General features: G+C 37.5%; 1 protein-coding gene and 1 long non-coding RNA gene across 10 annotated transcripts in view; one reads left to right on the plus strand and one right to left on the minus strand.

The window, feature by feature from the left end:
- The window catches only part of LOC119012128 (disks large-associated protein 2), a 108,889-nt gene that overhangs the window by 23,190 nt on the left and 64,450 nt on the right, over positions 1 to 21,249 (minus strand). For 3 of the 8 annotated variants that reach the window (XR_005072371.1, XM_037085626.1, XM_037085629.1), the window contains 4 exons: positions 19,741 to 19,894; positions 18,148 to 18,367; positions 9,348 to 9,392; positions 4,362 to 4,418 (listed from right to left, as the gene is read on the minus strand). Coding sequence is in view for 7 of the 8 variants with exons in the window: in XM_037085626.1 (XP_036941521.1) it covers positions 4,362 to 4,418; positions 9,348 to 9,392; positions 18,148 to 18,367; positions 19,741 to 19,894 (476 nt within the window). In the remaining variant the exon portion in view is untranslated. Of the gene's footprint in view, positions 1 to 4,361; positions 4,419 to 9,347; positions 9,393 to 11,258; positions 14,620 to 18,147; positions 18,368 to 19,740; positions 19,895 to 21,249 lie in introns of those variants that run through there. The other 5 variants (XM_037085628.1, XM_037085630.1, XM_037085631.1 and 2 more) reach the window with 3 other exon arrangements.
- LOC119012132 overlaps positions 3,216 to 21,249 on the plus strand; it is an 83,832-nt gene continuing 65,798 nt past the window's right edge. For both annotated transcript variants that reach the window (XR_005072373.1, XR_005072372.1), the window contains exons 1-2: positions 3,216 to 3,376; positions 4,257 to 4,460. This is a non-coding gene — a long non-coding RNA (uncharacterized LOC119012132). The remainder of the gene's footprint in view (positions 3,377 to 4,256; positions 4,461 to 21,249) is intronic.

A 21,249-nucleotide genomic window follows, 5' to 3' on the forward strand; every position in this document is an offset into this window, starting at 1 on the left:
CAGTGACTCAAGATTGAATGGTTGAATGTGCCTCAGTACAATTAATCAAGAACAATACTTAAGTACCATTTGTAGGAGCTTATAAAGTATTACCACAAAATGTCTCTATATATTTCTGTGATAACCGGTAACATAAAGATTTAGATTTTACATACAAACCTGTGATTAAGATATCCGTATCAATATGGGTTACAGAGTGATTGATTAAACTACCAAACATTTTCTAAAGTTGTAATATTTAATGGGCTACAATGCTGCTAATACAGTAACGAAACGGTAACAATAGTTATAGTTTTATTTGATAATATGAAAAGGCATTCTGCACGGCATTTTGCCCCAAGCTATTATGTAATTTAAATGTAAGATGTTCTTACAGTGGCGTTGCTACTTGAACTTTCAACAATGGCTTGAAAATGTCCTCTCTCTGAATTTGAAAATGTCCCTGTGCGCACAGTCTCAGAGTAGTGGTTAAGGCTGGACAATAAGTTAAAAAAAAATTAAAACAATTAAAAGTTTCCCTGAAAAATGATTAAAATCATTATGATGTGACAATTGTTGTGATTGATATTGTCTTACGTCTGGCGAAAAAAGATTGTTTTCTGACTTATACGTTACATAATTGAAGTGATGTACGTAACTTAAGTTACATAAGTAACATAGTTATTTTAACCCTAAGCCAATATTTTCCTAACTGTGTCGTAACCTAACCAAACTGTGACAGTATGATGAATGTCCAGTGCAACTTTCGCCGGTGCATTACAGCAGTCACATTTTTTTTTGGAAGGGTGGTATATGGTGCTTTGGAAGTCACCGGCAAAGAGGTACATATATAACAACAATACAATAAAATAACAATAAAATATATGTCAGGTTACCCCTCAGTGCCTGAAGCTCCAAGTAAGAATTAAATGCAGATTAAATTGAAATACTAAGTCAAAAATCTGTTCACGGGAGTAGAAAGAAGTAAAAGCAAGAACTTCGTGTGAACAAAATGTTCCCAATTCACTTCACTAGGCAAGATAAAATTATGTTGTGATATTCCAGACCAATTACTGTCTTGAAGGTGGTCTGACCCATTAACAGCCAGGAAGCAACAACCTAAACCTTAAAAATAATTATGGCAAACGGCATCAGCTCCTTCTTCTGTCTAGACTTAACATTTCACACTGACAAACACACGCACAGGGATTTCAAATGTAAAAGAGGAAGAAAATCTTGACACTGACAGCATGGCCTCACAAATCAATACTGCCACGCAGTCAATAGCCCTGTACCATTCTTTCCACCTACATGTAAGCCCCACAGTTAGAGCAAATGCAAAGTAATGTTCAGCATACTGTCAGAGCCCTTTAGCACGACAAATCACTAACGGAGAGGAGATAGCAAAGTTGAGGAAAAGTGCAAGATCAAAAGTTGCATACATTACAGCAAGTTTTCTTTCTTTCTTTTTCTTTTTTTCTTTTCTTTTCTTTTTTTTTTATTTAAGCAAATTTGGCAAATATAGTCCAGGGGAAGCATCCTGTCCTTTGTGTAGTCAGTTGTGCCTGGATGTGTTTGGATTTGATTGTTTGACTTACCCATGCTGCACTGGGCAGATCAGTAAACAGACCCACGCACTGGAGGTGCAGCCAAGACTAGATGGACCTGAATGTCATGCTATAAAATGTTGCTACTCTGATTCACTGTATTTGTAGTATCATAAGTAGTAGAAATGCCTTCAAAACGGGCACTTTGACCGCTCAGAGGCAGAGACAAGCTTCTTTAGGAAACTCAATATCCAGCCTACGTATGATTTATCCTTATGTAAACTCATCGCTTTCCTCACTGACTGTTCAAATTTGTTATTTTCTGTAGCTTATTAGCTCTGAAAGCAAATCAACATCATGCACAGCACACTCAAAGGGTAATGCTTAAACATAATGCTAATAATTGATTGGCTGATCATCAGGAAATTAATTAACAACAACTACATCAATTGGACAGAAAAAAGGCATTTGATGGACCATTTTTAAACAATTTTCTGACTTTGTATTCACTACACAATTAATCAATTTAAACTAGTTAAAACTGATTGGAAGATTAATCATTATTACAAATAAAATGGTGCAGGACCTAACAATTACAATTACTCTCATCAACATAGCGAGGCCCACTGACTTTTTGTCAAGGGTGTCACTGTGTTGAAAAGTGGTGATGAAATAAGGGTGCCACTGAAGACATTTTTTGAATGATGTTCCAACATATGCACTTTTAGGCAATGTACTGTGGGGATCACTGTGAGGTCAAGGTAGATAATTCTCATAAAAATGTATAACAGCACTTTAAAAGGGTATAGCCGAGGGCACAACAGTGACGACAACCAGAATATAGCACAAATAAATGTTAACCGACCAGTAACAGCCATTGTTGAAAACCATCGTGCAAGCCAACCATTTAAGTTGTTAATGAACATTTCTTGGTGCAAGCTACGCAGTAGAAGGGACATGTCCTTGTGTAAATGACACTTATGATTCATGTTCGTCAGCATTGGATAAAAAGCTTTACATGTAGTCACTGTAGTAAAAAGTAGACAAAAGTCATACTTGAGTTAAAGTAAAGATATCGTGTCGAAATATTGCTTTGGGAAAAGTGAAATTAACCCCTATGAACTGTACTTGAGTACAAATCTTTAACTATCTGATATTAAATGTACCTAGGTCTCAACAATAATTGTTTAGCAACAGTTTTACTTTACTAAGTATTAAAAGTAAAATTAAAAGTAAATGATACATATACTTAGACATATCATATCTACTGTATATTATCAGTGGACTAATTATTGACTTGACCAATTATCAAATTCTGTTTTCATCATTTTTCTGATATTCAAAAATAAAACAAATGAAGTTGTTTTAAATGCTACTTACAATCTTTTATGTAACTAGTAGTAGTAGTATTAAGTAGTAGTATTGAAAAAAAATAAAATAAAAGCAGAATACTAAAGACTACATGTTCCTTAAAATTTACCTTAAGTACAGTAACTTACATAAGTAAATGTTGATCACTGCATGCAGACTTCCTCACGAAATCACTCATTTAATGCCCCACTAGCTAGCAAACGTGCCAAAAGTGACACAAATCAAAAACAACCACAATAGCTAGATTCTGAGCCCAATTAAAATACAAACAGCTCATGGTGTTCCTCCTACGTTTAACTAGTTTATTTACCTGTGTGAGTCTGACCTTTCTGGCTGGATTTGGACTGTTCACCCCCTCTCAGTTATGACTGCAGATCCCCACTTCTGCTTGCCCAAACCTTTTTGAATTTGGGGAGCAATTAACTTAGAAGTTGAAGACTTCGGCTGAGCTAGATTGACACACAATGACGTTCAGACAGGTAAATGCAAAAGCAAACTCGTTTATAAAGATGGAACTCTGTTAATATCGTCGTTTTTGTGTGTGTGTGTGTGTGTTAGTGTTAAAATAGCAGCTTCTCAAGGCTTCGCATTCAAAGTCAAGTCATGGCGTCGTCGGGTAACAGTTGTTAAATGATGCCAACAGCTATCGATCACGGCTAGTTAGCAGCAGAGATAAAACAGAGGCTATGTTATTATAGGCTATGATATTGAAACACACCCCGCATACAAATGGACACATGACTGCTGTTGTGTTGACTTGTAACGTTTATTGAGGTATTTATAACCTTAAAACCTTTATAATCCGAGATGACGCAGGTAAGTAGCTAGCTAGCGGCGCTAATATGCTAGCCGCTAGCAAGAAGCCGATCTTTGCTCTATTTTCTAACACTGGACAAAATTATATGGGGGTTAAAATATGCCAGTCTTACATGACCATCTAAATACATTTTGGTGACATTGTGTAACATTCTTTGGGTGCTACAGTTTGTACTTTTAATGATAAATTATCACCGGTATGATTTTTTTAAGTGAACTGGCTAACGTTAGCATAACTCCTGATGCAGTTGATGGCTCACCTGCCATTCTCAACAAACCATCAAGCTTGTCACAGGCCCAGTTCAAGCCAACCCAGGATGAGTGTTTAAATTTTTCATTTTCAGTTTATATTTTAATCTAATGTTGAGGCAATTGGAAAAAAGTGGAAAACATTGCATGAGGTAACAGCACTTGCATTGATGTTAGCCTTGTTGTCCTTGTCAGGGAAAGAAGCACAATCATTGTTTTCTTTCTTTCTTTCTTTCTTTCTTTCTTTCTTTCTTTCTTTCTTTCTCTCTTTCTTTCTTTCTTTGTCGCTGTTAGCAAAAATAGCCGGACCAATGGATGTGTGCTTGCAGCTGAGATGTCGTTTGCAAAGATAGGTGGTAGTATGGGAAAAAAGAAGAGGAAATGGATGCAGATTGGTACCTGGAGGTGGATGAGCGCGGTCCACACTGCAAGAAGTAGGGAGACGAAACTGAATCCCTGTAAGGAGCAAGCAACACCAGTTAGAAAGGACTGATGCAGGTATCAGACACATTAATACAAACCTACCATTAATTGTTGCTCTGTGCCTACCCTAGTTAGTAACAGGTATAGTGAGAGAGAAACACAGATATGCTCAGTTCACATCAATGTTTTTGTTTTTTCCAAATGTTGACTGTGCAGAGATGAATGCACTTGGAAACACTGCATTTGGTCTATAATGATTTCATCTAAGTGAGTTACATTCACAGTCCTGTTGTAACAAAAACTCAGCCTCACCACCTAAAGAAAAAAAATCAGGGAAACTACTGATTTCTGGGTCAAACTCTTTTTTTCAGCATTTGCTGTGTTTCTGTCTCAAAATGCAGATGGGCAATGCTTGATGGCTAGAATTCTTCAGGAGATGCCTCAAAGTTTTTAAGAGTCTGATAATAGGGGTCTTATTGCCAGAAACACATGACTATGTATACATATGCCAATATGTGTACATATTCCCCTTTTGAATCTGTTACAGCCACCAATATTGGCCAAAAATATCTAATTTCATTTTTAAAAATCACAAAATGGTAGCAAAATGTGATCCACAGTGGACTAAACTGGAAAACAAACTGTAAAGGCTTAAAAAAATCTTTGAAGAATCCATGTTTGCTAGGAATTTTGCCCATGTGCCTTTCCCCTTATATGTGACATGGTCTAAAATTCAATCTATACCTACCAAGGTAAGTCAGTATTGCACATAAACATACAATATGAAATAACATGCATTGTCTGAATCTGAAAACCTACAGCTATGTCTTATCATATACACACACAAGACTCAGCAGAAATCATTAAAACCAATTTTGGAATTCAGGAGATATAAAATCAAATTTAAAATGCCAAGATATGATTTATTCCGATTACTGGACATCGTTTATAGAAATATCTAAATATTAAACTTGGCTTATTCGCAGTACAGTCTGACCCTTTAGAGAAGCACAGAGCATTGCAAAATTTGGAGTACAAGGAACAGAATATGTCATGTACAGACAAAGATTTAAAAGAAGAGACAAAGACTGTCCGTACAATCAGTTATTGTATTAGCCACTCCCTGACTGTAAGAAAATGTCACAGACACAAGCTTGAATTGGAAAATTTCAGTTTCTGTCTGGTGGCATTTTCATCGCGCTAACCAAAATGAGATTCACACAGTAGTGAAACAGTGAAAATCAGACAGAATCTCCGGAGAGATTCAGACAAAGACTATGTCTTAAACAGAAAAGCCAGGCAGTCTATTTTTCTGTCTTTTAAAAAAAACTAGACTTTCCTGATAATGTAACAATATAGTATTGTTGAAAAGCATTGCATGCTGTACTGCAGCATGCTGAGCTACATGAAGTATAAGTTTTCACATTGATATTTTTCAAATGTTGTACAGAATGGGAATGCTCACCCCACATATAGTAGTACTTCCTTTAAATCCCTTTGTATTTGGTAACATGAGCTGAAGCCATACTTTACATGAAGTGCAAGTACACAACTATTCTCAAAATATGAATATTGTACACATAAGTACTGGAAAATCTAAACATATTCAGTTATGGTTTTCACCCTTTCCGTATGAAGCTGAAATTCCACATGATGATGTACATACTATAAAAAGAAACCGTGGCACTTACATGGACTTTATGTAAAGTGTGACATAATAACATTTTATAAGCGTTTTGGTGTACAGAAATTGTAACAGACCTTCTCTCTCGTGCTTTTCAAACAAGGCTTCTCAAACCTTTCGCTCCTTTGTAGTCAAAACTTAAATTTCAGAAAAGTTCTGACAGCGTCTCCTCCCCGTCCGACTCCCTCCATTTGTGCCAGAGGCTGTTCTTGCCATAGTTGTTGACTCAGACTGGCAAAGAGGCTGGTGACATGCTGTTCTTACTTGGGTCAGGGTAGATGGTGACTTAATGACGTGCAATGACTGACGAGCCGCGTGAGCATGGGGGCTGAGGATGTAACAAAGTGAATGTAAAATCCCTTAGATCTTAGTTACTTAGAGTTAATATGTAGCTTCACTTAAATTTAAGTTTTAAAATTGCAAAATCATAACCAAAACATCACAGCAGCTTTGTATAGTTGCAATATAATCATAATCTATATCTTTTAACGAGTTGCTGTCCTCAATGTCACAGCAATAAGCAGTGAGTGAATAGTGTATGGACAAACAAATCTCTTCTATATAACTTCATAAATGTAATATGTAGCCTACTCAGACTTTCTGCATAAAACTACTGAGCTTTATTGCCACACACATCACAATGTTCTTAATGTAAAAATAACTGAGATGATCACTGTAGATATTGTACTGCAGATGTCTGTCAGCAATGTTTTCCAGGATGAAGTGCACAGAAAATCTTTCTCATGTCCTGAAATAGTCTGAAATGGCATTGTCTTTTGAACATTTTTTTCCTCAAAAAAATCTCTCCTCTAAATATGTGTTTTTCTGTTCACCTAATAAGACCCGTATTGCAAAAGGGATTGTGGAGGTATTTCTTCTGGTTTAGGACTGAGCTTGAGTATGGCATTAGTGGTTTTCAATGAAGGATGAGTGGATGGATAGATAAATGCATGAGTGAATAGATGAATGATTTGACATAGGACGACTAGCAGGATTTTAGGGTGTGTATAGGTCAGTAATTCCAGCAGATTCTGCTGGATTTACAAGATTCAACAAGTAGGTTTGTGTAGCCTTTTTTTTTTTTTTTTTTTTCCAAAATTTGTACAGTAAAACAAGCATGTTGTTCAGAGCCACATACATATATACATACAGTGGTGATGCCCCCATGAATGCGAGGTGGATTAACCTTTTATGTATGATATCACAACAAACCAATACAAATCAATGGCCTGAATGCATCATTTCAACAAAAACAATTTTCATTCCCTTTGCCCCAGTTATGAGGCAGCAGTTAGTGACTCAAAAGAGCCTCGCAAGCAGCCCTAGAAGCTTGAAAGTGGAAGACAATCCAAAGACCACATTGACTGTTTTGCTAGACCTTTTTGTGCAGCAGACATTTTGATACAATATATATTATATAAAAAGTACAGGTGAAACACATTTGTTTAAAGATGGCTCTGTTCCGTCAAGCGTTCCAGTAAGCTATGACAGTGAGCCATTACGCCAAACACTGTGACCCTGAAGCTAGCTTGCTTAAACTGAATGCAGACGTTTTTCATTTGTTAATTTACACCTCTGCTTTTCCTCCATGAAAAGCCAAATGTGTGCTGTGAAAAAGGTCTTTTGTTAGAGCCCTACCAGTAGAAGTTGGATTTTTTTTTTCTTTTATTTCTGTCATTGAAATTGAAAAAGCTCATTTTCCCCAAATTTTATTGTAAGCTCCCTGATAGGTAAAAATATGTTGTGTGTGCATAGATGATGTTATGGTCCAATTGTGGTGCTAAAATTATTTTTTGTTGAAAATGTTGGCAGTACATCCAACTAGAGAGTGCCTTGAGGTCAGAACATTTAAAGCAAATCTGCCTTTTCCAAGCCTATACATGGAAATGCTGTCCTGACAGTGGCACTAGAGGAAAAATCATGGATTCTGAATCAGAACAAATCTCCAATAGCCTTAATTTGTTGCTCTGAACCAAAGTCCTGGACAGGAACAAGAGGTGGCATACCATTGACCGTAACTATTCTTGGGTTGTGCTGCTAGCTTTCCCATTTTGTTGGGTAGTTCCAGTACAGCAGGGTCAGCTGAAAATAAATTTTGCCTCCAAATATAAACATTTTATTATGAACAGGCCTGTTTAGATAAATTTCAGGCCCACACTATGTGTCTTGTTTATGAGAGAGTTGTACGTTCAAGAGAAGTTATGTATGACCAGAACCAATACAAAAAATATTATATATTCCAGTACAAACCCCCAATATATATGACTAGACGTATGATACTGTATGTTGTGTGTTAACCACATAAAAAGTTCCACTTGTCAATGACTTTAAACATAGAGATTCACCCTTTAAGTATGCCAGAAGGTGCAACAATGTGATAATTTTAACACTAAATCCCTCACCCACCACCTTTAAATTTAAGTTGGAGTACTGCTAGTGTCTATCCATCCCTGTTAGTAGAATAAGATGAATAAAAAATGCTGTCAGTGTCAAAATTTCAACCACTAAAAGCAACTGACCTGACAACAGATCTGAAAAGATGTTCTTTCTACATCTAAACAACTTTGAATATGAAAACTGGATTGATGATGTAATCTGAAAGCAGCATTGATTTGTGGTGGTTTGTAGAACAAAGCTGTTATGTTGGCCATAATCTGCCTTGCTGCATGCCAGGATATTCAAAATAAAGACACACTATTGTGTGCTGAATTTATTCCCCTCTGTTCGCTCAAAGAAAATGTATACGATGATTAAAGCAAGAGGGTGATTCACTACTAATACCAATGAATTTCAAAAGAACTGCAATATTAAAACATAAAAATAAAAACAAACCAAAAAATAATTTTATGGATTGTGTAGAGAGACTTCATGCACATCCCAGTTAGGGTACATTATGTTCCAGGTGTGCAGAAGATATTTAAAATAGAACAGTTACTCTTATACCTCACTCTGTTCCAATGCAGTAGAATTGTGCAAAAATGCCAGTGTGCTAACACAAGGCCAACATGTGTGTCAGCTGTCAGCAGGTTTGTTAGGTTTGTTCTTTCTGGGTTGTTGAACTCATTATCCAGTACAAGTACATCATCTCAAATTCCACTGGATTCAATGTGGAAACAGATGAAAACATTTAAATGTATTGTACATACTTAGTGAGTATGACAGCATTTAAGCTTATGATATATCTTATTTTAGTGAAAAATGTGAATGAGTCAGACAAAATGTATGAAAAACTGTATAATAACAACATATAAAAAAGACATAATAAAGCGGTTCCCTACCAGACCTACCGTACTCTCTACGCCCCCCAGCTAAGCTACGGGCGCCTAAAATGGGGGAAAAAAAAGAAAAAGGAAAAGAAAACAAACAAACAAAAACAAAAATGATAGCTTAGTAGAAAAGCAATGCATATTGAGAGGGTCAAGCTAAAAAGATTCTCTGCCTGGCCCATGCTGTGTATTTGCGGTGTGTTTAAGTGTGTACTCACTATGGACCCAAAAAAAATGTTATGAATACTAAAAGTCAGTTTCATCTTTGGATGCCATTGTAAAGCTATGACCCCCATTTTGTGACTTAAATTACCATAAACATAAACATCATAAACATTTTAATCAATTGTTTTATATCAATTTATGAAAAATACATAAGGCCAATAAAAGTCGTAAAGGAAAATTCACAAGAAACACCACAATAAGCAAAAAAAAGAATAAAAGTATCACATACTGGTTTCATTTGTTTAACAAAATAAGCATAAGCTAACAGATGCAAGCTAAACTATGGTTTTTCGAAATGATGCTTTATAACTCTGACAAAATCTGATTCACTGAACAATGCAGTCTGAGATCCCTGAAAATTGCAACATGATTGATGTGTAACAGAGTAGCACGTTTTCTCCAAGAAACCTTGAATAAATGCAGGAAGAGAACACAGGGGTAGAAAACGATTTATATTCAAGCAGTATTACATGTTCAGATGAGATCAGATTCCATCCAAAAACCTTTGTCCTAATAGCTGGACGTAACAGAGTTGGCACAGTTGTTGCATCAGATCTCTGGATGACAACAAAAATGTAAACATAAAACTCATGGGGGGTATTTGACTACATACTGTAACATATTAGATAGACAATTCAGGATTTTTACAAATTATTATATATTTTCAATACACAAAATATGGTTGCATGGTCAAAAAATAATTGTAAATACCCCTTTTCTCTCTCATCTTCAGTCTCTGTAAAATTTACATCTTTCATGTATATATTTTTAAAATATTTAGATCAGTATCTGTGTTTTTGCTACATTTAAACTTTTTATAAGGGAATGGTCATTTCTTTGGGCTAAATGATGAAATAATTATGAAACACTGCTTTACACCTATTTGCATTGTAGCATGGGTGAGTTCGTCGGCATCATTTAGGCTATTAACCAGTTTGCAGTTAAATTAGATATATTTTGGAAGATGGGTAAGCATTTGTACAGCATTTCCAATTCTATTATCGCTTTCTCTTCTAATTTTGTTGTAGTCAGTAAATATATTGCCAAGGGGCGATGCACTTATGATCATTCATTTCTTTTGTATATGATGTCACAAGCACACAAATGCTACTGCTAAGCAGGAATCGCAAGAATCTCACCAACAAACTCTTTGATTCTAGTATACATATATGCTAAAATGGCTGAAATGTGAATGAAACAACTGTTTAGTGTGGCCAGTGGCTCATGCAAATACAACAAAATAAAATATATTTTTTATCTTTTTCTTTTTTTAAAAGAGCCACTAATATTTTCTAAAAAAATTATGCCATTCCCGGCAGTAATGACTTGCATGAAGGCTTAAAATAAACACCTAATATCTATAACTGCAAGTATTTAGATGACATATAAGTACAACAAAGAAGAAAGGACTTGCATAGAATGAATGAATGTTAATTGGAGACATCATGATTGGCCAGTCTTCAGCACCTTTAAATGAGTTTGCAATCCCCAAACAATGGGAAAAGATGTTAGTAAGGAATGCCACTGCAATCCCCTCTTAATAATTTAAAAAGCAAAAATATGAACACAAGCCTTCTAAAGTTTTTTTTTTTTCCACATATATATATATATATATATATATATATATATATATATATATATATATATATATATATATATATATATATATATATATATATATATGGTTATAGGCTAAATGTTGTCACAGTCATATGCCTTTCACTGAAATCATTTATGATTTATACTAACCCAGCTTTTGGCCGGTCTGTCATGGAAAAAATCTTAACTCTTTTGTTTGGGTCGATTACAACAATAAATAGGCAATAGCTTTAAAAAAAAAAATAGCATTTTGTATGTGTGGTGAATGGCAACAATACCTCTAAACTTCCTGACACATTTTTACCGAAACCTCAAGTTCCGAGTTGCGGAAGTTGTTGCCAAAAAATTTCCAGCAAAACGAGCATTAGTGTATTGTTCCTCTGTAACACATCTTTTAGATTATCAAGGCAAAAAATCATTTAGATAGGCATTTAAGCTCAGGTTTAATGAGTTACTGTAACAGGTATATGGGGTGGAGCTACTTCAATGACTTGGAAGGAAATGTCTGTTTTTCTTTTGTGGCTTCAACTTTAATTTTGGTCTTACCTCTTGTACAACCTTTGTATAAATATCATCTTTTCAAAATGCCACTTTTTCTGCAGGTATTGTCTTTTGGTCGTGCAAAGGGGGAAGAAGATCCACTTTCTTTAGAAAGTGAGAGGTGATGCCTCTCTTTTATTAAAAGTCCTTTTCAAAGGTTCACATTTCAGTCAGGGGTCTGATACATACAGGCTTCCCATAGTCCTGTGCTGCAGTGATCGTCCAAAGATACAGTAAGTGCTGTCAAGCTTGGAGATGTTTGTTGTTGGCCTCAGTTCCATGGGCCTCACTATCTACTTTGGTACGCCATCTCGGTACAAAATGACAATGGAGCAGATGAGTGGTTGAGGGGAATGCCAGTGGCAAATGCGCAACTGTTAGTTTATGAGTAACAGACAAAATGAGCAATTAGCCAAATATAGCAGATGATTGAGGGCTCCCACCTATTAAGGTTTGACAGGAGCCCAGCTAAGCCATCACTAGTGAGGCGGTGTAAGTACATTCAGTGGTACTATACTGCACCTCTGGGGACATGTCAGAGAGGTAGAGGCCCTCAGCGGCTCTGATTGTCTATTTATAGGGACCAATGTTTCTCTGTCATCTTTCAGCAGTGATGAACCACCCCGGCAAGAAAAGTTACTTTATCACTAAAGAAATGTGGCATTTTAAAAAAGGTGAATATGGTGGAATTTAGTCTATTTTCAAAAATAATTTACCATAACAGTAAATCCAATTCAGTATTTGTTTGAACTTACCCTCTAAAAGAAACATTAATGGATAGGTACGACAATTGACCAAACATCTGAAAAACTCCGGTCACCACTGCACAAAAAACAATAGGCGAAACACTGGTATGAACTACCAACTTCCTTATGAGGTGCACAAACAGGGTGACCATGATGAAATAAATGGAGACAAACCTAGAAGACAGGAAAAAGTGCTGTGTTTGGTTTAGAACCACCATTACTACAGTAACCCCTCTCAACAATGTCATAAATCAATGTCTAGAACTGCAAACAGTACAAGTATTGAATATAAGTTTCTCTATATACAAAATGGTACATTTATATACATATACAGAGTTTGAAACATGAATGCAGTTTGTGCAGGAATGAACTGAAGCCAATACATTCATACTTTGTGATTCACTATTTGTCCCCCTCACGCTTTTCCTCTCCACATGCTTATAGATTTAGAAGTCACAAATGATTCAACATAAACAATTTAAGCCATGGACTAAGTCCAAAAAGCTTTGAGACAGTGTCATCCATACAGTGCTCCAGAGGATGAGGCCTTTACAAATTTTATAGGGGTTCTTATAAGGTGTTATCAACACTAGGCATTGTTTAATACAGTATGACAGTTACTCTATGCTGCGCAATTCACCACTTCTCAATTTAAAAAAACTTTTGTAAGTTGGAAATTTTTCAAATTTCCAATTTCAACTGGTACTGGCTACGAAAAATGAAGGCCATGGCAAAGGAATGCTTTGACTAGAATAACTAAAGAGTAAATAATATATCAATATATTCTTTAATAATGTATTCATCTTCATTGCATTCATTAAAAAACTAGGGTTTATAAAGTTATTCACAGTTTTTTTTTTTCAGTATACTTAGGTGCTTAAGAGAATGTTTCTACATGAAGAGAAACTGGAATGAACATGAGCTATTTAAATTCATTTGCAGAACCAGACCAACTTATGGATCACCTCACAATGGCTAATTATTGAGTTTTATCATTTTATTAGTTTGACTTTAATTTACTTTTTCTCTGAAGGTTGGGTATTTAAGACAGCGGAGAGAACATGATGCTGCACTTGTTGGCACTTGAGGATCTGCACATCAGCCACATTCTCTCTCACATTCTTGCCACCTCATTCAGATGTAAAACAACATCATTCTCTTTTATTTCATGGCTAAGCAAGACACTTGTTAAAAGATTGCTTGAACAACATTGAAATCTGTTCAAGAGATGACAGACTCTGTGTCTGCATAGAGTAAAGGGACATCTAACAACAGCACTGCCCTGCCTTTCTTGGCAATTGTCAGGTTTTTACCCTGGCCCCCTCATCTCATTTTATAGTATGCGTAGAATGGGAGTGATTAGAATGACATAGACAGATATGACATGGGTCCACTGGTGTACTTCCTGCTCCACAGTTCTAGACTGGCGCTTCTGTGACCACCGGTATGGCCAATTGTGTCTGGCTGCTTATATGCCTTTTGCTTTTTGTTGATCTCCCATGGGAAGCCCTCTATTGGAATAGGGCTGGCAGGGCTGCCTGACCCCTCAGGCGTGCTCTCTGGGGTTCCCTCTATAATCTCAATTCGGGGTGGTTCCATCAAATCCATAATGCTGAATGGTGCTGGCTCTGGTTGGCACATCACCGACTTGTCCTCTGTGTTTTGTCGAACAGACCAACTTGAGCCTGCTTGAATTCCTATGGACACTCTGTCATCTGTTTGTGTGGTGCTGTCACTGCAAGGCTCCCGGCACAAAGTCCACATGTTGTAGCACTGAGTAAAGTTGAAGAAGTTGCTGTTGAAAGTCTTCAGTTCCCCACAGACATCTCTGCGCAGCTCTGCCAGTTCATAGCGCATTGCTGAAATTTCATCCTTCCACTGCATGTTGAAGGCCGCAACCATGTTGGCAGACTCTTTAAAGGCCTGAATGGCCTGAGGGACTGGCGGCTCTGAGGTGGATATGGGTGAGGCAGAAGGGACCCTGTATGAAGGCGGGGATGCCGGTGGGACTGAGATGGCTGTTACGGTGGAGCTAGTACTGTGCTGGCTGCGAGCAGCAGCAGTCTCTCTCTCCAGCCTCTCCAGCTCTGCATAGGCAGAGGAGCTTGCACCATCATCATCCTCTATCATGTCGTCATTTAGTAAAGAGGTCCCATCCAAAACATCATATCCCTCTGGAAGACAATTTGAATATGCAAACAGAAGGACATTCAAAGTGAAAGTAACACCTGGAGTGTGATTTGATCAGGATTCTGAACTAGAAAACAAACATATATCTATGGAAAACATACAGTATGTGAGAGGCAAGTAATTAAATTTATCATTCACTTCAATTTATCAGACCCTTTGGTTCGAAAGCCTTGTAAGGGTTAAGTGAAGGAACACGTGCCATAACCTGGTGTGCTGTTCAAATGTGACAGTTTCTGCTTCAGAGTTATATAAAACCAAGAGGTAACTGAGTAGTGTAAGAAGAATCACAAAATTATAAATATGAAGAGACCATTCACCGTCCATTTTGATCAATATGTAAGTGGAATTCATAACAACATGTTTTGAGGATTTGCTTATTGTCAGTAAATTTTTGCATAAATACATTTGTGTCTCTACTTGGTACTACTATGGTATTCAAGTATAGCTTCTTGCGAAAAAATCCAAAATGGCATAGCGTGTCAATTCCACGTAACAGAGCTACTTCCTGGCTGAGCCAGTACAGAATACAAGTCATCTTTTTTGAAATCAGTTTATCAGTGATCACTTTGCTAAGACAATAATAATTGTCATTAAACTCACATACTGTAGGCTTTTCACAATGTTTTAACACTGCCTTCTCAGTCATCTCAAGGCTTCTTTCCATCTTTTCACTGCACAGCACAGCAAAGAGTGGAATTAAACATGAAATACATCCATCATTGTCAAATCATGAATCCATTTTCTGAGAGCCCTTTTCTCAAAACATATCAAAATGTTTCTCAGTGACTTGAAATTTGTGCCATTTTGTGCAAAAGAAAAGATGTAAAGGGAGTAGAAGAATCACAACCCACTGGGCCAAGAAGCAGATATGAACCCTATTGAACATATCAGGTCCAAGGTGGCAGATTAGACCATGTGGAGTAAGTAACCCAGTGAGGGGAGGGGTCACTCCCCCCTTTAGGGCTGCACCAGGGAGAGGCTGCAATCCCACAGTCAAAGACAGCTGACAGACTCAATGCCAAGGGTTAGACTTTGCCACATGTGGCCTTTTTAAAAGAAGTCAGATTTCATGGAAAGGAAAAATAAAGTTTAAACATGTACAGCAGACAGATGCTGCTATCACAAATGATTGGAGACAGTGGCAATGCGATAACATTCAGTGCTATTTTATGGTTACGATATGAAGACATTCCGAAAGGTTTGGGAAGAACATCTCTCATACATTTACACTTACAATGGGGTCTAAGCACACTTAAAATAGAGACATGGTAAACAACTCACAAAAGTCAGCATCACATTCAGTAATGTATTCAATATTCAGAGGTATCAGTGTTTTGAAAAGAATTCAAGGTGTCTGAGGTTTTGTGAGTTGTTTGTAACCGTGTTTGCTACCTCGGATAACATAATGAGATATTTCTACCAACTATATATATATATGTATATATATATAAACTCTATGTATCTATTATTTATACTGAGAAGGCAGTGCAAAAACACACATATACATAGATATATGTATGCGTGTCAACATTAAAATACCTGCAACAATCATCACTGATGCCTCCAGTTGTTCTTTCCCCCTGGTTATCCTTCAAGAGATGGATGGTCAAATGGAGAGGGGTTTGCTGCTCTTCTGCCCTCATGGGATCCCTTCCTCACTCAAGAATCCACTAGCCTCACACGAGATTTGGTTCATAGGCCATTTACTAGCATAAACTAGCACTTAATATGAAAAACATGATTCCAGGAATCAATATTTTTCTCAGCCAAGATAATCTGGATAAGTTAGTTTACTTTATTTTTAAGCCACTATTCCCTCAGAAAAAATGCAAAGAGTACACCAAAGGAGATGTGTTATTTACAATATGTCTGATGTAACTAATTACCATCCAGGGAACCCTTACTATAAAACTGTATCTGATATATTATAATTGATGCATAGTGCCAATCTTCAGAATACAACTTCACAACATACTGTGCAGTCGACTGCTTGTTTTAGTCCATATAGAGCTGACAGATTTGGAGCAGAGAGCTAAATGAATAGAGTTCAGCAAATAAGACAGTGGGATTGGAGAACACTCTTTTATCCTCAGTACTTCTGTCACATCGAAGAAATCGTAGATGGAAACCCAATTGAAGATGAAAGGATTCCAAAAACAAAAGTCCAGATTGCACAAGAAAACAAAGCCCACAAAATGAGTAAAAGTGCAAATGTCTCCAATATTAAATTGACAGAAAAGTGTACAAAAACAATAAAAATCCAGGTCATAATATTTAAAAATGCACTTAATTAAAGAAAAATGTTTCAATAGGGTTCATAGCTTTACTCTTGCAGATAAACAGCAAATGCACTTAGTGAGGGAGTTACTGCAAAGATGACCCTGCTTGCACAAAGAACCTGAAACGCTAATTTTAGGGATGTATTGCTTGCACTGTGTCGCACAAAACCTTGACATACTTGTGTGTTGAATTAAAAAAGCAGCATGAAGTCCATGAACAAAATTGAGTTAGGACCCACTGTCATATAGAAAATTGTTGCTAACAATTAAATATTTTGCTCAATTGGAAGCTTGAATTTGAAGACAACAGTCATTCAGAAACTTACAGAATTCCAGTAATAAAATTAACAAACCATTCATGGGTTATTCTGATTGAGACTGCTGCTCTAAAGTTTCATGCAACACAATACAACAATACTGCAAAAAATCAAAGGTTGTGGTTCCCAAAAAATATAGATTACACCAGCAGTCAGTTCATTTGTGCAACCAGCACGTTTGAATGTGTGCATGTGTGTGAGTCTGCCCATGTTTTAGTCTCTAGAGGTTGTTGACTTACCTTAAATTGTTTACAAGATTAGATTTTGAATTTTTTATAGGGTCAATTACAAGGTCAGTGATTAAGCATATGCTAATGCATGGTGCAACAGAGCAGGGGGAGGACAGGCGGAAGGCTTCTCCACTGTATCCCCTAAAAATAAATAAGTCAACAACCTAACACTCCCCTTATCCCTGGCCCATTTCAGTCTTCACCCCTCCCTAAATATCTTCAATGCTTCGCACAACACATATATAACACCACAGTTTAACATGCTTAGGGTAGGGCCTGCTCCTCTTAGGCATGCCATGTAATGTGGCTGTGTTGTGTTGTGATATTGTGCACCATGGCCGTGTGTTGCCATCTGGGTGTTAATGCGACCCTCCCACCCTTATCCTAGTCTACAGCTTGGCAACACCACAAGTGACCAACCAGAAGCTTGGCTAATGATGCATGAATCATGCAAAGTAACACACAAGCAAGTCCATCTAAAACATCAGGAGTATGCAGAGGCAAAAACAAACGCACGCACACCATAGCTTCGAAAGAAGATAACTGGAATCATTCAGCCCGGCATCTCTGAAGCTCAAGGGTTCCCCACTGTACATATGTAGGTATGTCAAGTTTGTGCGCATGTATAGGATGTATGAGGATATGTAGTCTAAGCCCTCTCTCATTTAGGGGGGGGATTGTTTTACCTGTTGTGGATCTGAGAGTTGAAGTGACAGTGGAGGATGTCATTGAAGGCAAGCAGTCGTCATCTTGGGAATAACCAGCCTGAATAGCACGGAGGTAACTGTGGCTTCGAGTGCGGAACGAACCAGGCAGGTCCAAGGCCTCCATGGCCTGGGATTCTACTTCACTAAAAACGGACTCGCAAACTGACTCAAACTGGCCATTGATCTCAGTCTCACTCACCTGAGAGACAAAAACAGGAATAGCAGTCCTTAATTTTTCCTCTTCCTTTCTCTTTCTCACTTTGATTCTTCCCCTTTGCACAGCAAATATGAAGGAGTGTTAGCATTAGGAAATGCCACTGTCAATTCCGACCTTAAACTGAATAAATGTCAAGATCAAATGAAAAAAAGGGCAGATGACAACAATAAACAATCAGAAATATATTCAACTTATGATGTAAAGCATTCCATTCACCACACACCCAACCAGAAGGACTATAAACTGTATCTTACTACATAGAAAACTGAAAAAACACACAGCAGTCTCAACTTTATCATTTAGCACTAGCAAGTCTCTTAGAATATTGTACATTCTACTAGTTGACACAAGATGAATTAACATGTTGATGTCAGGCTCATGCAAAAAACCATGTCACTATACAAACAACCTATAGTATGTGTTCAATTCTGTTCTAGCCTTTCTTGGCCTTTTCTGTTTTCATTCCATACACTCTCATTTTCTTTTAAACATTCTGAAGCATGTAACAGAAGAGAGCTGGGATTCAGTATTATTTCTGCAGTTATTTTTCTTTAAACTATGTGATAACACTCGCAGGAGTAAGCTGCAGGAATCTCCTTTGTTTTGGACAAAATCTCTCCTACTCTTGTTACTCCTTGTCCATATGGAGGCTTTTTGCTGTGTCACAAATCTTCTTTGCAACCACGTCCTGTGCCACCATGGAGGTCCAAAACAGACTTGCAAAAAGTGATCCAACTGTATAGATTCATAGCAGGGAATGAAAAGGGGGAAACCTGAAAAGATTAGTTGTGCGATGTTGGGTTAGACATGAAGTTGCTTGCGTCTTTAGCCGTAGTCTCTGCTTCTAAATATTAGTTGTAGTTTAAGAAAAATCAAGCTTGGGTTAATCAAAACAAACTGCTGCTTTTGACATTGTTAGATGGCTAATTAGCAGGCGTACCACACAGACAGGAGAGTGATCAATCAATGGCCTATTTCGGACATCGTGGGGCCGAATCAGGACACAATGGTGTAAAGCTCTTAGTATCTCTATGTGTTTTAAAAATATGTATATATTTTTCTCTCACAAAACACTAAAAAAAACAAACTGTAAACAACATAAGACTGTGTCACAAGTAGGCTATCGATTAAAGCATCAATTCCTCGTCCAAACACTACAAATTAGTTACGACTTAAGTCGAGACAGGCTGTGTCAGCTAAACAATCAGCTGTGGACCTCCAATATGGACACCCGTGGATGTTTTATGTCTCTGTAATTCCCTCTACCCGAAGCTACCACATACAGAAACATAGCATAAGCTGTCGTTTGTGTCTCCAGGTGTTGCCTCTGTGCCATGCATGCATTTGAGACTCACCTGGCTGACGCAGCTAGCCTGACTGAGGGTGCTGACGGCGCGCATGTAGCTCTGGTTGCGAGAGCGGAAGGGTGGGGGATGAAAGGAGGCAGGGTCCAGCGTGACACTAGGGTGGGGCCGCATATCTCTTGTGGTTTGCAAGTGGTAGCCCTGGCTGAACAAGGACAGGGGGTAGGGATAGATATGATTGTATAGTTCAAGAGCCACACATTGAACTGGATCACACTGAGTTGACAAATGTACATCCATGGGCATGGAGTGTCTTCTCTGTGGTATGATTCATGATTGAAGATTTCTATCCAAAATAAATATAAGCCACTTGGATGAATCATCCCTTCACGACTGTATCTGAACTCCTGATCAACAGTGAGCTATTTTTAATGACTTGAGTTGATAGCTTCTAGTCTAGCTCCAAGTATCCTGTGAGAAAACAGTCATTTCTCCAGCCTGGAACCATAGAGAGCATATGTACAGCTTGTCTCTGGAGAAACAATGAGAGCTAGGAGCTGCAATAATAAGGGATTATTACACTCTCCACCGGAGGCTAAAAAACAAGAGGGCTGATTTGTTTGTGGACAAAAGCTGAAAGTGATCAGAGCCCCGCTGAGATGATGGTAACAAAAATAGCACATAGCACTGAGTGGCAGTAGGGATAACGGATGCATAAGGCCTCCCCTAGGTTCACAGCTTTTGGTTATATTTGAAAGCCACACTGCTTGAAAAAAAAGTCATAGAGAGAAATAACCTGAGTAAAAACAAGTTGAGCAACAATTTGCTTCGCAAGATTGTGAAAATGAAACGTTATCATCCTCTGGGTCACAAATGCACTTAATGGACTATTAGGTAGTTTGTGCTGGTTTACAAGGCAACAAATGCTTGTCAACACAGAGAGATGATTAAGAAATGATTAAAGAGAAATGAGTGTTGAGTAAATATCAGTACAACAAACTAAAGCCTCCAAAATGACCATAAAGTTAAATTAAGACCTCTCTTGAACAGTCTCAACAAAAAATGAAAATTGCAACCATCACAATAAAAGGATTAATTGCAAGGCTGTTGTAGAATCATACTCAGTACTTTGCTGCTTTACTGAACAGACACATCTCTGCTACCTCTCTCACCCTACTACATACCATAACACAATAGCCAGTACGTTTTTTGTATGCCCTTTCATGTGTCAACAATTTACCCATCCAGTAATCCCAGACACATTTAAGCCTGCTCTCTTGAGTCTGACATTGTGACAGTTTTGCTACAGACTTGTCAACAACACTGTGATAAGACGAGGCATATCGCCACGTAAGATGTTGGACAAATATTTGAACTAGCAGATGAAAAAGGTCACAAACACAAAACGACATTACTGCAATGTTCAACAGAGCATTACTTTATTTGATGAAATAGTTGTGGATTGAATACTTAGCCAGTAATGGGATTTTTGACCAAGCCAATAAGTACGTACAGTTCAGCTCTACTTAAAACTTAAAAAACAATTGTCCAAGCATGCAT

This window comes from Acanthopagrus latus, chromosome 22, assembly GCF_904848185.1.
Source record: "Acanthopagrus latus isolate v.2019 chromosome 22, fAcaLat1.1, whole genome shotgun sequence".
In the NCBI taxonomy this organism is placed as follows: domain Eukaryota; kingdom Metazoa; phylum Chordata; class Actinopteri; order Spariformes; family Sparidae; genus Acanthopagrus; species Acanthopagrus latus.